This window comes from Tachysurus vachellii, chromosome 18 (assembly GCF_030014155.1).
Source record: "Tachysurus vachellii isolate PV-2020 chromosome 18, HZAU_Pvac_v1, whole genome shotgun sequence".
In the NCBI taxonomy this organism is placed as follows: Eukaryota; Metazoa; Chordata; class Actinopteri; order Siluriformes; family Bagridae; genus Tachysurus; species Tachysurus vachellii.
The window spans coordinates 11469404-11483656 of NC_083477.1; the positions used below are offsets into that span (position 1 = coordinate 11469404).

The 14253-nt window shown below is 39.3% G+C and overlaps 2 protein-coding genes across 3 annotated transcripts; both read left to right on the forward strand.

Moving 5' to 3' along the window:
• Positions 1 to 313: 313 nt before the first annotated feature.
• ddx5 (DEAD (Asp-Glu-Ala-Asp) box helicase 5) lies at positions 314 to 5936 on the forward strand. 2 transcript variants are annotated; one of them, XM_060892070.1, is made up of 13 exons: positions 314 to 495; positions 1119 to 1302; positions 1966 to 2062; positions 2172 to 2305; positions 2386 to 2451; positions 2532 to 2673; positions 2749 to 2909; positions 3146 to 3318; positions 3404 to 3514; positions 3649 to 3710; positions 3793 to 3852; positions 4773 to 5007; positions 5193 to 5368. In XM_060892070.1, exons 1-13 carry the CDS (start codon positions 455 to 457, stop codon positions 5224 to 5226), a joined length of 1500 nt encoding a protein of 499 aa, XP_060748053.1. In that variant the 5' UTR covers positions 314 to 454; the 3' UTR covers positions 5227 to 5368. The 2 variants fall into 2 exon arrangements, with proteins under 2 accessions (XP_060748053.1, XP_060748052.1); XM_060892069.1 differs by having other exon boundaries at positions 315 to 495; positions 4773 to 4994; positions 5193 to 5936.
• A 1241-nt stretch (positions 5937 to 7177) lies between these two features.
• On the forward strand, positions 7178 to 12139 carry pglyrp6 (peptidoglycan recognition protein 6). The gene is made up of 5 exons (XM_060892660.1): positions 7178 to 7401; positions 9271 to 10095; positions 10416 to 10626; positions 11665 to 11959; positions 12051 to 12139. The coding sequence occupies exons 1-5, from the start codon at positions 7338 to 7340 to the stop codon at positions 12063 to 12065; spliced, it is 1410 nt and encodes a 469-aa protein (XP_060748643.1). The 5' UTR covers positions 7178 to 7337; the 3' UTR covers positions 12066 to 12139.
• Positions 12140 to 14253: the final 2114 nt, after the last annotated feature.

The window sequence follows — 14253 nt, forward strand, 5'->3', positions numbered from 1 at the left end:
AGAGTAAAGACTATAAGCCCACTCTCCCCCACAGGAGGACGTGTTGTTGAGCTGTTTGCTAACGGCTCTGAGGCTCTATAAAGTGGCTTTGTGACACTGTGTTGGTTGTGAACGTATCTTTCTTAAAACGGTGTATAAACATATTCACGTTTTCTAACGAACATCCTTTATATTACTGAACAAATGAATGAAATGACACAATAACTCATTAAAGAGCTCCATTTCTATCACGGGCGGGGTTTAGCTTTACTGAAACCGGATGTAGCCTGTGACGTATTTTCCAAGAGGTCATTTCCTGTTAGTATTTAATGCCAAGGAGGGTCTGTTGCTACCGGCATTGAGGACGCCATCGTTGCCGGTGTAGGAAGGATTGGGGCATTAAAAATAAGCACATCATAGCGTTTTAATTTAATTTGTTTTATTTATTTAGAGTACCAACTTGAAACTGAACAAAATGCCCGGATATTCCGACAGAGACCGCAGTCGCGACAGAAAGTAAGTTATTTATTATTATTATTATTTTTAATATAACGTAATTTTTTTTAGTCTAAAACTTTATCCTTTTAAAACCACAATCATAAACCCGAGTGAAAATATATTTTAAATCCGCTTCCTAAAAGCTTTAAGTTAGCTAGCAAAGATCTACAGGAAGCTAACATTCTCTCTCTTTTTTTTATTTTTTATCGAATGTAAGGTTTCTTTTGTTTGTTTTTTTACTAAGCGATTTTTTTAAGAGACGACTACATTTTAAATCCTATCGAACGTAATTTTCCTGCATCTTTCTTGTAGTGAAATGTTTTCTAGGCCTCACCATGTGGCCCAAACTGCTACAGCTACAAAATGCCGGCCGGCTTTTTCTCTCTCTTTGTTTCCCTGTCGGTAAGAATTAAAATGGCAGCGGCTTCAAACGTGACGCAGACCACGAGTCCGTCTTCACCCTTCATATCGTTCCATCTAGTCGTCTTTTTTTTTTGATCTACACAAAAACGGATTGTGGCTTTTGTTCTAATAAAGCCTGATGAACGGTTTATACCGAATGAGTCTTTTTATGTGATGATGGCGTGTTTTTGATGACGCACACGTCATTAACACAAAAATATAAACACGTGTGTTCACAGTTATGGCAGCAGTTACAGCAGTGGACCTCCGCGGTTTGGTGGAAGTCGAGGTGGTCCTCCGCCTGGGAAGAAGTTTGGCAGTCCAGGAGACAGACTGCGTAAGAAACACTGGAACCTGGACGAGCTGCCCAAATTCGAGAAGAACTTTTACCAAGAGCACCCAGATATTGCCCACAGATCATCAGTAAGGAACCTGATATGTTCTCTTTCGTTTCTGTTCGTGTAGAGTAACGTGCATGTAAGAGCATGTCTTTTTATCATACGTTCTGTTCAAATGTTCATCTATGTGGTGTAAAATGTATGTGGATTGTTTTAGGAAGACTAATCGCATCTGGGGTGCTGCAGGATCGCAGGTGTTTAGACCTTTGTGTTTCCATGTGTCCAGAGAACAAGTTAATATGTTATGTGAACATCATGTCCCAACAATGACAGCCCTGAGCAGGCGTAGCCACAGTTTCTCAAACAGCACAATAGCCAGAGATGAATCACTGTGCTTTTGAACACTTGTGGACAGGTTTCACCCAGTGCTGTGTGATACAATCCCAACAGCTCGTTATGTAGATCTGCCCACACGCATGCATGCGCTATGTTCTAGGTTGTGTACTAGCTTTTGGTGTTTAGGAAAGCAAGGTTTTGTGGGGTACATATTTAGTGCAAAGCTTCCAGAGAAAATGATTTCTTCATTTTTGTGCACCAGACAGTAAACAGGGAATTTCTGTAAAAATTGTAAAAGTAGGGCATCTGAACATTTTAAATTTGCCCCTTTCTGACATAAGTGGTAATATAATGTTTTCAGTTGTATACTTCTGGACATCTAGAACTCATTGTTCTGCCATTCTTCTTGCAGCAGGAAGTGGAGCAATACAGGAGGAGCAAAGAGATCACAGTGAAAGGGAGAGACTGTCCCAAACCTACAATCAGGTTTCATGAGGCCAATTTTCCATGTAAGTTGAGCAAGATACATTTGATAAAATTAGAATTTTATTCAGCTTTTTTATAGATCAAGTCTCTTGGTGGCTTTTTCATTTATATATATTTTTTTTATCTTTGTAGCCTATGTTATGGATGTGATCAATAAACAGAACTGGACTGATCCAACTCCAATCCAAGCTCAGGGGTGGCCACTGGCACTAAGTGGCAAAGATATGGTTGGCATTGCTCAGACTGGATCTGGAAAAACTCTTTCGGTAAGACCTTTCTTAACCTGCACTTACCTTTTGCTCTGGCTAAAATGTTTGTGAATACCAATGTTGTTGTTTCTTTTTAGTATTTGCTTCCTGCTATTGTGCACATAAACCACCAACCATTCCTGGAGCGTGGAGATGGACCTATTGTAAGTGATGATTTGATCATTCTTTAGTCGTTCTTCTGTGCATTTATGGCTTTGTTGCTAAGTTGTGGTTTGTTTCCTAGTGCCTTGTGTTGGCTCCCACTCGTGAGTTAGCCCAACAAGTCCAGCAGGTCGCAGTAGATTATGGAAAAGCTTCTCGTCTCAAGTCCACCTGTATCTATGGAGGAGCTCCCAAAGGACCACAGATCCGTGACCTAGAGAGGGGTATGTTTGCGTCTTTTCATATCTGAACTCATTTTACCCCTTTCCTTGCTAACCTTGCACAACACTTTCTCGTAGGGGTTGAGATTTGCATTGCAACTCCAGGGAGGCTTATAGACTTCCTTGAAGCTGGAAAGACAAACCTGCGCAGATGCACATATCTTGTCCTGGATGAGGCTGACAGAATGCTGGATATGGGATTTGAACCTCAAATCCGTAAAATCGTTGACCAGATTAGGGTACGAATACACTTTCAAGCTTTATTGTTTGTGTGGTAGCATCATGAAGCAGTGAGTCAGACAACTACACATCGAGCAAAACCCCAATTACATTAAGTTATTGTTTTGGGGATGTTCTTTACACTTTATACACATGCTTCAGCTTTGGTGTAAAGTAAAGTAAAGCTGTTTGAATGAATGGCTAATTTGAAAATGCTGTTTAAACCACAAGTTAACATTTCATGTGCACCTTGTAGCCAGACAGACAGACTCTGATGTGGAGCGCTACCTGGCCCAAAGAGGTGCGTCAGCTGGCTGAGGACTTCTTGAAGGATTATGTCCAGATCAATGTGGGGGCTCTGCAGCTCAGTGCCAACCACAACATCCTGCAGATAGTGGATGTATGCAATGATGGAGAGAAAGAGGACAAGTGAGTGGGCCTTTTATTTGGAACACTAGATGGACACTAGTTATTGATTGCTTTTGAGGTTTATAATCTGCTCTTGCTTTTCCAGGTTACTGCGCCTGCTTGAGGAGATCATGAGCGAAAAGGAGAACAAGACCATCATCTTTGTGGAAACTAAGAGGAGATGCGATGACCTCACGAGGAGGATGCGTAGGGATGGGTAAGTGTCTCTTGAGTATGCTTGCTTTATTTGGCAGGCACCTTTTATCCAAAGCGATGTACAGTAATGTCTGAGTAGCATATTATGCAGGTGAGTCTGTGGATGCTGAACCTCTGTGCTGTCTTGTGTTGCAGGTGGCCTGCGATGGGTATACATGGAGACAAAAGCCAGCAGGAGAGAGACTGGGTGCTTAATGGTACTGCTTCAGAAAACTTAAACTGAGTATGTAATGCTGTGCCACAGAGGCTCTATCTGACTTTGTTTTTTTTACCCCACAGAATTCAAGTTTGGTAAAGCACCTATTCTCATTGCTACCGACGTGGCGTCAAGAGGTCTAGGTACGTAAGTTTTTGTGCTTCTTTAGACCACTGAGTGCTATATTCAATTTCAGTAGTTTTCATGTAAAATTTTAAACTGCTGTCCCTCTCTTGAGTTATCCCTCACCCGAAGGTGCAGTCTTGGAGGCAGGACCTTGGCATGACGTGTCCAGAGTCTCCGGAGGGTCTGGAGCTCCTTTGCTGGAGTTCTACCTTTTCTGCCAGCCAATCAAATTGTGTACAGAGGTGTCGGAACGGTGTTCTTGTCCCCCTGGTGCGCTGGCCAGCCACTGAGGAGCGCTGCATTGTGGGATAGCTGCGGTTGCTCCTGCTTTCGCATAGCTTCAACTGCAATTGTGGAAAGTTATTGAGGTCTCACTTGATGGGGCCGCTTCCACACGATTTGGCCTTTTGCAATGCGAGCAGCTGGTGGTTGTGCACGCCTCTGTACTGAATGCGATACCCAGGCTAGCTGAGGAGTTTTCCCTCCTGTTCTGGCTTCGATCATGTCGAGTCCTGCCAAAGAGAGATCCCGTCAAGTGACCGCTGGTTGATTGGAAAGACTATTTCTTGACTAATCTTGTAAAATCTGATCCAGCCGTTAATGGTTCATTTCAAGCAAGCTGCGACATGTGCACTTCAGGTGTCATGAAGTCTGTAGGTAGTGTTGATGCAAAATGTGCTTTAAGGCCTAGTGATGGGAAGCACCTGACTATCAGTTAATCCTGTGGGGAGCTCAGTTGGAGAGATTCATGGGACATAACCTTGCTAGACTCCTTGATGTTGCTTTAATGTTAAAATGATTTATTTTTTTTTTTTCTCCATTTTGGGAAGTGTATACCTTCCTGTAAATAATGTATAAATGTCTCTTTGCTGCTGTGGTGGTGTGCGTACTGTGCATACTTCCTTTCCACCACGCTGCAACACAATCATTCCCACAGATGTTGAGGATGTCAAGTTTGTGATAAATTTCGATTATCCCAACAACTCTGAGGACTACATCCACCGCATTGGCCGCACGGCACGCAGCCAGAAAACCGGAACAGCCTACACCTTCTTCACACCGAACAACTTTAAACAAGCGCAAGACCTCGTCTCTGTCCTCCGTGAAGCCAACCAGGCAATCAATCCCAAGCTCATCCAGATGGCAGAAGACAGAGGAGGTAAATCCAATTGGTGAGATACAAGAACTGTGGCTCATTTGCAGCCATTTTTTTTCCCCCCTTTTTTTTCCCATGTTAAGGTTTAAGAAGACTTTTCCAGGGCTCTAGAGTTTTGTACATTTATATTTAAGTTTTCTTTACTTTTTTTATTATTTATTTTTATTTTTTAAATTGATCTTTTGTTTTGTGATGCTGTAGGTCGTTCAAGGGGCGGTCGAGGTGGCGGGTATAGAGACGATCGCCGCGATCGTTACTCTGGAGGCAGACGGGACTATAACTACGGCCAAGACAGTCGCAGCAGCGATTGCAGTTACGACAACGGACCAAAGAAAGCCTTCAGTAACAAGACACAGAACGGGGCAGCGTACAGTAATGGGGCCAGTAATTACAATGGAAACAGCAATAATGGCTTCAGTGGTGCTTACAATGGACGGTCCAACTTTAATGGCAATCAGGCTGGTAGCTTTGGAAACCAGGCTTTCCAGAGCAAGCAGTTTGAGGCCAACCAGGGAACTGCACTGAATGGTGCAAACCACAATGCACAGTTTCCCTTCAACCCTCAGCAGCAGCTGCCATTACAGCCCATGATGCCCTTTTCCATGCCCCCTCCTAACTTTCCTTAGATAAACTTGTGCACACCTGCATACGCACAGTATAATTTATTGCCTTGCGTAACTTCTATATTTTGTGACTGTTAATGTTCCCCATCGAACAGGATTTAAAATGACTTCTATTCCATCTTTGTCCTAAAGTCTGCAGTGCAGCAGCAGTGATGGTGCACTTTTGTGGATTATTTTTTTTTTTATATATATACATATTCCATTACTCATACTTTTTCGCTACTTTTTGTATTAGTTTCATCCATTCTTAAAATTTACACCTGTAAATTTTCAGATATTATTCTGGGCCATTAAACGGCCCTTAAATAAAACAAAAAACCCACAGTGTTGTCTTGGTCTTTACTTCTCTGAAACCAAATCGTGTTTTAATATTTGTAATCATACAGGTGTGTTTGGACTAAATGAGACACAGTTTTAGAATTTAGATTTAGCTGAGATTTTGTTTAAAAAAAAAAAAAACTCATTGCAACTTTATTTCTGTTAATCGATCAGCTTTTTGCACACTAAGTGTATTTATTAGAAATGACTCCTATAAAGGGAAGTAAATTTGCAAGCGTTGTTTCTCGTTACACAAGTTAGTGGGAAAGCCTGTTTCATTTGTGGGAGATATAGCTTTATTTATATTTCTTTACTCATGTGACTGGAATATCCAATCTGAATGTAAATTTTAACCAGCTAGCAGAACTGCAACCACTGAATTTCTGATCACTTCGTACAGTCTGCCTCGGAACTTCCTACTTCCCTCCTCAGGCGGTTCACATGGATGCACATGGTTTGAGGTTTTGGGGAGCAGATGTGTAGAAAACGTTAGTGCTAATATCTTTACATACAAAAGTTCAAACAAAGAAAAATTGCTTGTGTATGGACATTTAATTCTGTATATTGCACCACAGATTTTTCCCTTCAAATATATTCTGGTCACGCCATTAAAGTTCACAAAATTGAATGAAACCGATCGAGCTATTTTAAAAAGATTATTAATGTTCACTGTGGACTGAGACGTCACTACCGATCTAAAAGGTCAACCATTAGATGGAGGGCAGTTCAGAAGATTTTTTCCCCCCTCTGTTCAGTGGCTTAAAACTCAGCCATGACTGCTACATGATTCTATTGCTTAAACAGTTTGGGCTTGGCTCCTGCTTGCTGGAAAATATCTGTAACCACGAAGCTCCTTTGCAGACTCTTGAATAGTCCTGGTCGATATTATACTGTGTGGTGTTTGCTTGAGTAATTGACGCAATCAGTACTCTTACATTTGTACATAACGTCCTTAATGTTGTACAGAACCGGTATGATTTCCTGCATGTACATGTGTACAAGCCTCTTGTTTTCTCAAACATGGTGCAATGTCGTAGCATGAGAAGGGTTTAATGAAGTGTAACCATAGAATTAAATCCTAACTGATGGCTTAATGATTACCTACTGCAGCATGTGTATTAGAAATAAACGTTACTGCTCTCAGGCTAAGCTGAAGACTGTTTGCAGGCTTTGTCGAAAATAGATATGTAGGGCCTTGTATGTTTAAACTGGAAGGGCCCATATTGCACATGTCATTTTCCCATGATTCAATTGACAGGAATGAGTTTCACAGGGACTTTATCAGTATATTCTCTTATGTAACAGGATATCAAGGGTATGTGGATATAAAAGGCAGCATATTTAGCACACGCAGTGTCTTGTTCCTTATTTTCAGGACGGGTTGTTTTCCGACAGGTTCATACTCATGGATTTACAATATAGATGGATGGTTTTCTTGTGTTTGCTGGTAGTCCAGTGCTTCACAGATGGTAAGTAATAATATTTTTGTGCTGGTTTGAATTTGATTTAGAAATTTGTCTGTAATTGTCCTTTATTTTTATTTTCCTTTGCAATGGTTCATAGGTAAAATCTATATACATAAAATTTTTAAAATGAATATTTTTTTGTTGGAATGCAAGAACTAGGCTTAAGGTTCCTTTTAGACTCTCGTGCACAATGTGGAGCCAATAGGCAAAACAAGCCATTAGGTCGAGACTCACTATGATCGTTTTATATATATATATATTCTTTTACACAGTGAATCTTTTGGTCTACTAAACAAGATCAAATCAAGATGATGTGTACTTAAATTACTTTGCACATTGGATACAGGTGTGGGCAGAAAACAATGATAATCAGGATACATTAATCTACTGTAAGCACACAAAGTGGCCAAAAGTTTGTGGACACCTGACCATCACACCCGAATGAGGTTCTTCCCCAAACTTTTGCCACAAAGCTAAAAGCACACAATTGTATAGAATATCATTGTATTGTGTATATTTATAATTTCCCTTCACTGGCACTGAGAGACCCAAACCTGTTCCACCATGACGATGCCCCTGTGAACAAAGCAGCATGAACTTAAAGTCTTAAATTAAAACAAGTTCAATATTCTTTGGGAAGAGGATTGTTTCAAATTTCTTTCTATAAGATTTTCTTAACTGTTCCTAGCAACATTCTATTGTGTTCATCCCCTTCAAATATATAAATGAAAAAAATTATTATTATTATTACATTAATGCATTATAATTTAAATGAGGTTAATCACAGAGAACAGTATTTATAATACACATATACAGAATGAGCAATACTAAAATAGATGTTTATTCAGAGGTCAGTCAGGTTATGAGTCGTGATGGGTATGTTATGTGCAGAGGTATCTTGTTCCTCTATTACGCTTTAACTGCTACAAGCATTCTCTGGTTTTACTGGTGCCATTTTGTCAATCCTTAGATTGAAAGCTGATTATATATATAAGCAAGTGCTATAATAAGTCGTGTGCTGTGAAGTGGTGAAGTGGACGTCATTACCACCCTAAAATAATAACCCAATAATATCACGTCCCAAAAAATGGTTATGTCTCTTATACTACAGCAGTTTATAATGACTACACTTTTTTTCATGTGATATGAAAAAAGTGATTTCATATTCATTTATGAATAACATATTTTGTGGACCGCCTTTCGTTTGCACTAAAACAGTTCACCAGCTTCACAGTTTTTGCACTCTTGCTCTTGAAGCTATTCACGTAAAAGTGCATCATGTTGTTACCAAAAAAAAACCCCGACTTCCCTATTGCTGAAATAATACCACCAAACCTCCTTCCATAAATATTTTATATACATCTCTTTGGAGAATATAAGCATATAAATCATTAGGTCTTTCTGTGTTTTCAGAGTTACACTAGAAATTAGGTATTAGAATAAATGCATTTAAATCCATCCGTGAGTTGTCTTGCAATCTGCACTAATATTAACACTTGCCCACACAGGTTTGAGAATTCAGCAGTAGAATTAGAATAATTTGCTGAGGAGTTAAACACAGCTTTCCACCTTTTGCAGAATTAATGATGCCCTTTCTTCAATCTTGGGTTTAATAATCATGCTGTTTGAATTGGATTGTGTTATAAGTAGATAAGATAAGACATGAACACAAAGAGTGAATGTTTGAGAAAAAGGTGTAGTCCTAAACAATGGCAAGGTCATTTATGATTCCGGCTTATTAGAATCCTTCACACTAATTTGTATGTTCAGAAACTATATGTTATATAATAACTAATGGATAATCTTGTCAACTTTATTATACTTGCTTTAAATGCTAATACTCATTTATTCCCTGCTGTTCTTCTTGATTAGACACCTACACAAAGCATATGGATGACTTCATTAAAGTGGTGAAGATTATTGAGTCGGAGAACCCTGGACTCAAGCCTCTAGCTGTGCTGAGGGGTTTGCGTAAGGCTGTTGGCATTGACACGCCGTTTATCCAGCACTATCTTGGCCCCCTCGGTGATGCACAAAGTCTTGTTCTAAAGGGAAAACTCACTGATTACATCTCCAGAGTTCTTAAACACCGGGTGGTGCAGGATTTGGAGGAAGGTGTAGTACTCACAGCAGATGGAACCACTGTGGCTCTAACTCCTCTTCTGCTGGGCCTTGAGGCTGGTCTGAAGTCCACTTCCTGGCCAAATGTGCCTGGTCTCTACCCTCTTTCCCTCACCAAGAACCTAGTTCTCTCATTTCTTCAGCATTCCCAGGCTGATCCCTCTGCTTCATCACGTCTGGGTCCTGGCGGATGTTGGGACAATGTGACAGATCCACAGGTCTTCAGACTTTCTGGTGTGGCTTCCATGGCTACAGATGCTCAAATAAATGGAGGCATGGATGGAGTGATTTTAGGAAAGCATCTTTCTAAACCTCACAAACGCCTACTTACTTTAAGCAGCCTTCTGAGACGATACTACACCTATCAGCTGAACAGTGCAGGGCTCGATGCTGCACCTGCCCTGATCAGCCAGCTTCGCAGAAGCAGTTACAGGAAGCTGATCAGCCTCACTTCTCTGAAAAAGCAACTAGCCAGGTCTCTGAGTGTATATCAAAAGCTGCATAAATATGGGAAGAAAAACAATCAAAATGTTGATATGGATGAAGGGCTGGAGGAATTTGTCCACAGTTACATAGGTATGCTGCTTTTCTTATAGTACTAATTTGTGTAGCTAGAAAAGTCAGTTCTAAGAATGTTATGTATGAGCATTTTATGAATAAAAGTCCTGGAGCATAAACCATTCTTTATTGTTACAACAGCAATTCTTTTAAACAGCTCAGATTTTCCACTGAAGAGAGTCTTAGGCACAAGCTAGCATGTTAAAGCATAGGCTAGTAGCGGGAATTAGCTTTTTATCTCTACTGTGGTTTATTTGAGATTTTCTCTTTCTTGTCTCATGATGTCACTTTGACTAAGCTACAGTAAGATTACCATTACATCTGTGCCTCATCCTCAGACTGTCCAGCCATCATTCCACGTTGCATGTGGGAAGCCAAGCCTTACCGTGGCACTCCCACTCTGCTGTCCCTGCCTTTATCCTTCCTATATATCCATCACACGTATGAGCCATCCCAGCCATGTCTGACCTTCCAGCAGTGCTCTCGAGACATGAGGGCTATGCAGCGCTTTCATCAGGATGACCGTGGCTGGGACGACATTGGATACAGGTGTGGGCAGAAAACAATGATAATCAGGATCTACTATAAGCACACTAAATGGCCAAAAGTTTGTGGACACCTGACCATCACACCCAAATGAGGTTCTTCCCCAAACTTTTGCCACAAAGCTAAAAGCACACAATTGTGTAGAATATCATTGTATTGTGTATATTTATAATTTCCCTTCACTGGAACCGAGAGATCCAAACCTGTTCCAGCATGACAAAGCCCCTGTGAACAACGCATGCTCCATAAAGTTTGACAAAGTTGTACTGAAAGAACTTCAGTGTCCAACACACTGCATAGAGCCCTGACCTCAACCCCGGTGAACACCTTTTTGATGTACTGGAGGTCTGTGCACCAGAACACCTCACCTGACAACTGTACGTGACATCACTAATGCTCTTGTAGCACAATAGGCAAAAATCCCTTCAGACACAATCCAAAATCTGGTGGAAAACCTTCCCAGAAGAGTGGATGTGTGTGTGTTCATATGGTCTCCACAAACCGTTGGTCATATAGTGTACATTAATTAGTATATAGTTTCACTCTTTAGTAAACAAAACAAAAATATCAATTGTTTTGAATGGAAATGCAGTTCAACTACTGTATATTTAGGATAAAGAGGATATAATATTTCACATGGTCCATTGGGTCATCAATCTTCACTTCCATGGTGGTATACCACAATCCTTTGACATGCAATGGTAAAAACACCAAAAAGCATTCAGAAAAGCTAAAGATTTATTCATTTAAACATTCTTCAACCCAAAATTCTAATTATATTACATCTACCTTTTCATTTTCTCAGTTTGGTAAGAAGACACTGATGGCAATGTCAGGGTAATATGTGTCTAAAATCAAATATTAGCATACAATTTTCTATATTTCAGGAAATCGTATAATATTTGATAATTGTCATGAACACCAGTTAATACTTACCACTAAATAGCACTCAGGTTCCAAGGATCTTTTAAATTTGTGCTTTATTTAAATCTCAATCTCAGCAGTCACATATTCTAATATACTCTGTTTGCTCCTTCGCAGCTTCGTGGCTGGTTCTGATGGCTATGTGTATGAAGGCCGTGGGTGGCTCTGGCAAGGTGCTCACACCAAAGGCCACAACTCTAAAGGCTATGGTGTCTCCTTCATAGGAGACTACATGTCCAGCATCCCTTCTAAACGCACCATGGACATAGTGAGGAACCAGCTTACTAAGTGTGCCACAGAGGGAGGGAAGCTGGTCTCAAACTTCACCATACATGGGCACAGACAGCTGGTGAACACCTCCTGCCCTGGAGATGCCTTTTACAGTGAGATCAAGGGATGGGAGCACTTTAGGGTAAGAGATGATTATACGAAATTTAAGTTATAAACATCTATGTTTACTTTTTCTATTCCCTGGCATGATCTGTGTGTTTTTGTGTTTTCAGGAGGTGAATCCATGAAAATTATTAAGACCAAGGCATTTTGCAAAATAAACAGAATAAATCTGCAAAATAAATATATCTCATATACACCACCCTGGCCCAACGTGTCATCACTTTTTCTGAGTCTACATTTTTTAAATAAAATTTTAGATCTAAAATATCGCTGTAATGACCATTTTAATAGCATACATTTTTATTTTGCTTACATTGTCATTAATTAAATAAATGGAAGGTTTGAATAAACAAGGCCTTTATTTCAAACATTTTTATTCAAGTCCTGAATTTCAGGGTAGTTAAAAAAAGAAAATCACAAAGTTAACATCAAGTTTTCTGTGTTCTGTAGTTGCTGCTGTTATACTGTTACATTGCTATTAAGTATAACACGAATACATTCATTTGTATATAAACTGTAATTCTGCAGCCCTCAAAGTGAAGGTGAAATATTGGGTATAGAACATGGTCATTTGTTTTACATTTGCATCTACAAAGTTATGGATTTTGACTGCAAACAGTTTCAAGTGATTTACAGCCAAATATGTTTGGTGTTTATATTCTCTCACACACTTTTCAAACATCGAAAAATAAAAAGCGAATACTACATAATTAAATATATGATATATTTTAGACGTTCTTGGAAACTTTCCTCTACATATTTTACTAAAAAGCTCTCAAAAGTTTAAACTATACCTAGTCATTTTGTGCACTTTCTAAGTTCTATTAGTTTGTCAGACTTTTATTTTTTTAAATAAATAAGGACTTTTTTAATAGATATATTCTTGAGAAAACATTATATATTGCTATATACATACATTGTTGCATATTTTTTCTTACTTTTTACATTTTACCTCAGTATGTTGATGAATGAGGAGTAGCACTGATGACACCAATCCAGTTTTGCCCCCAAAGTGCCACCTCGTGGACAAGTGCCACCTTGTGGATATATTAAAATGTTCAGAACAAGCATTTAAAATGGAACAGCTAGATGTGATCAGTGTTTGTAATGTTTTTGATCCTCCTGGTAAAGGGTTTAAAAGGTACGTCTAGCTCAGTTGCAGAACCCTACTTAACCTCTGTAACTGATCCAGAATGCACCTGCTCCTACAACACCCCATTTCTACACTTATTAACTCTATTAACAAATAAGAAATTTGGAGTAAAAAAAAAAAACCCAATGTAAATTCCCTTGTCAGTGGGATTCCAGATCAGTGATCAGGAAATATTTTAGTAAAAATCAGAAAAGGTGTATCCTAAAACACAACAATGTATTGTAAAATCATTTATCCTCTTTTTCCCCATCACTCCTCTCCACATTTAACCTCAAAATACATATATACTCAGTACCATGAAGTAATCTGGCAGTATGTCAAAATTTGCTAGACAACATTATGGACATAATGCTAAATAACATTGTGAACTATTTTTCTTAACTACTACCTGCTCAGCTTCTACTGTACCTCCAGTGGCCTTGATGGTTTCTGGCCAGGCTGACTAACCAATCACTTGAACCCAGATTCTCAAAACAGACCAGACTTTCATCATTGATAACAGAACTGGGCAAAAACTTTACTCTCGCCCCCTAGAGGGTGCCAAAAAGACTGTATCTTGTGGTGCACCTTGCCTATTAAATGCAATTTCACCCTAAAATATTTGCATTTGGCATATTAACAAAATACAAACACACTGACATTTTATTTTTAATCTTTTAATTAAAAAAGCCTATTTCCTGGTATACGAATTAAGACATTCCACTGACATTCATGACTTTGACTTTGTAAATATGCTCCCAATACCCGTGAAATGTCATTTGAGTCGATCATTAAATACATAATTAGAAGAGTGTTGTCTTTACCAGGATTTAAAGTATTTATTCTGACGAACAACGCAACAATTAAATCTGAGACTATGTTTAGCTCAACAACATATTTCTTATGGATAATTTTTTTTAGATCAGATTTTTTTTTAATTTTCTTGTCCTTATCCTTGGGGAATGTGGTAGCCTAGTGGTTCAGGTGTTGGACTACTGACCAGAAGTGCATGGGTTCAAATCCCAGGTCCACCAAGCTGCCACTGCTGGGCCCCTGAACAAGGCCCTTAACCCTTAATTGATCAGTTGTATAAATTGTAAGTCATCTAGCTTTTATGTCTAGGAGGTGTGAATTACAGACTAATGATTTTAACTTACCAAGTGATGGAAAGTTATTATTGT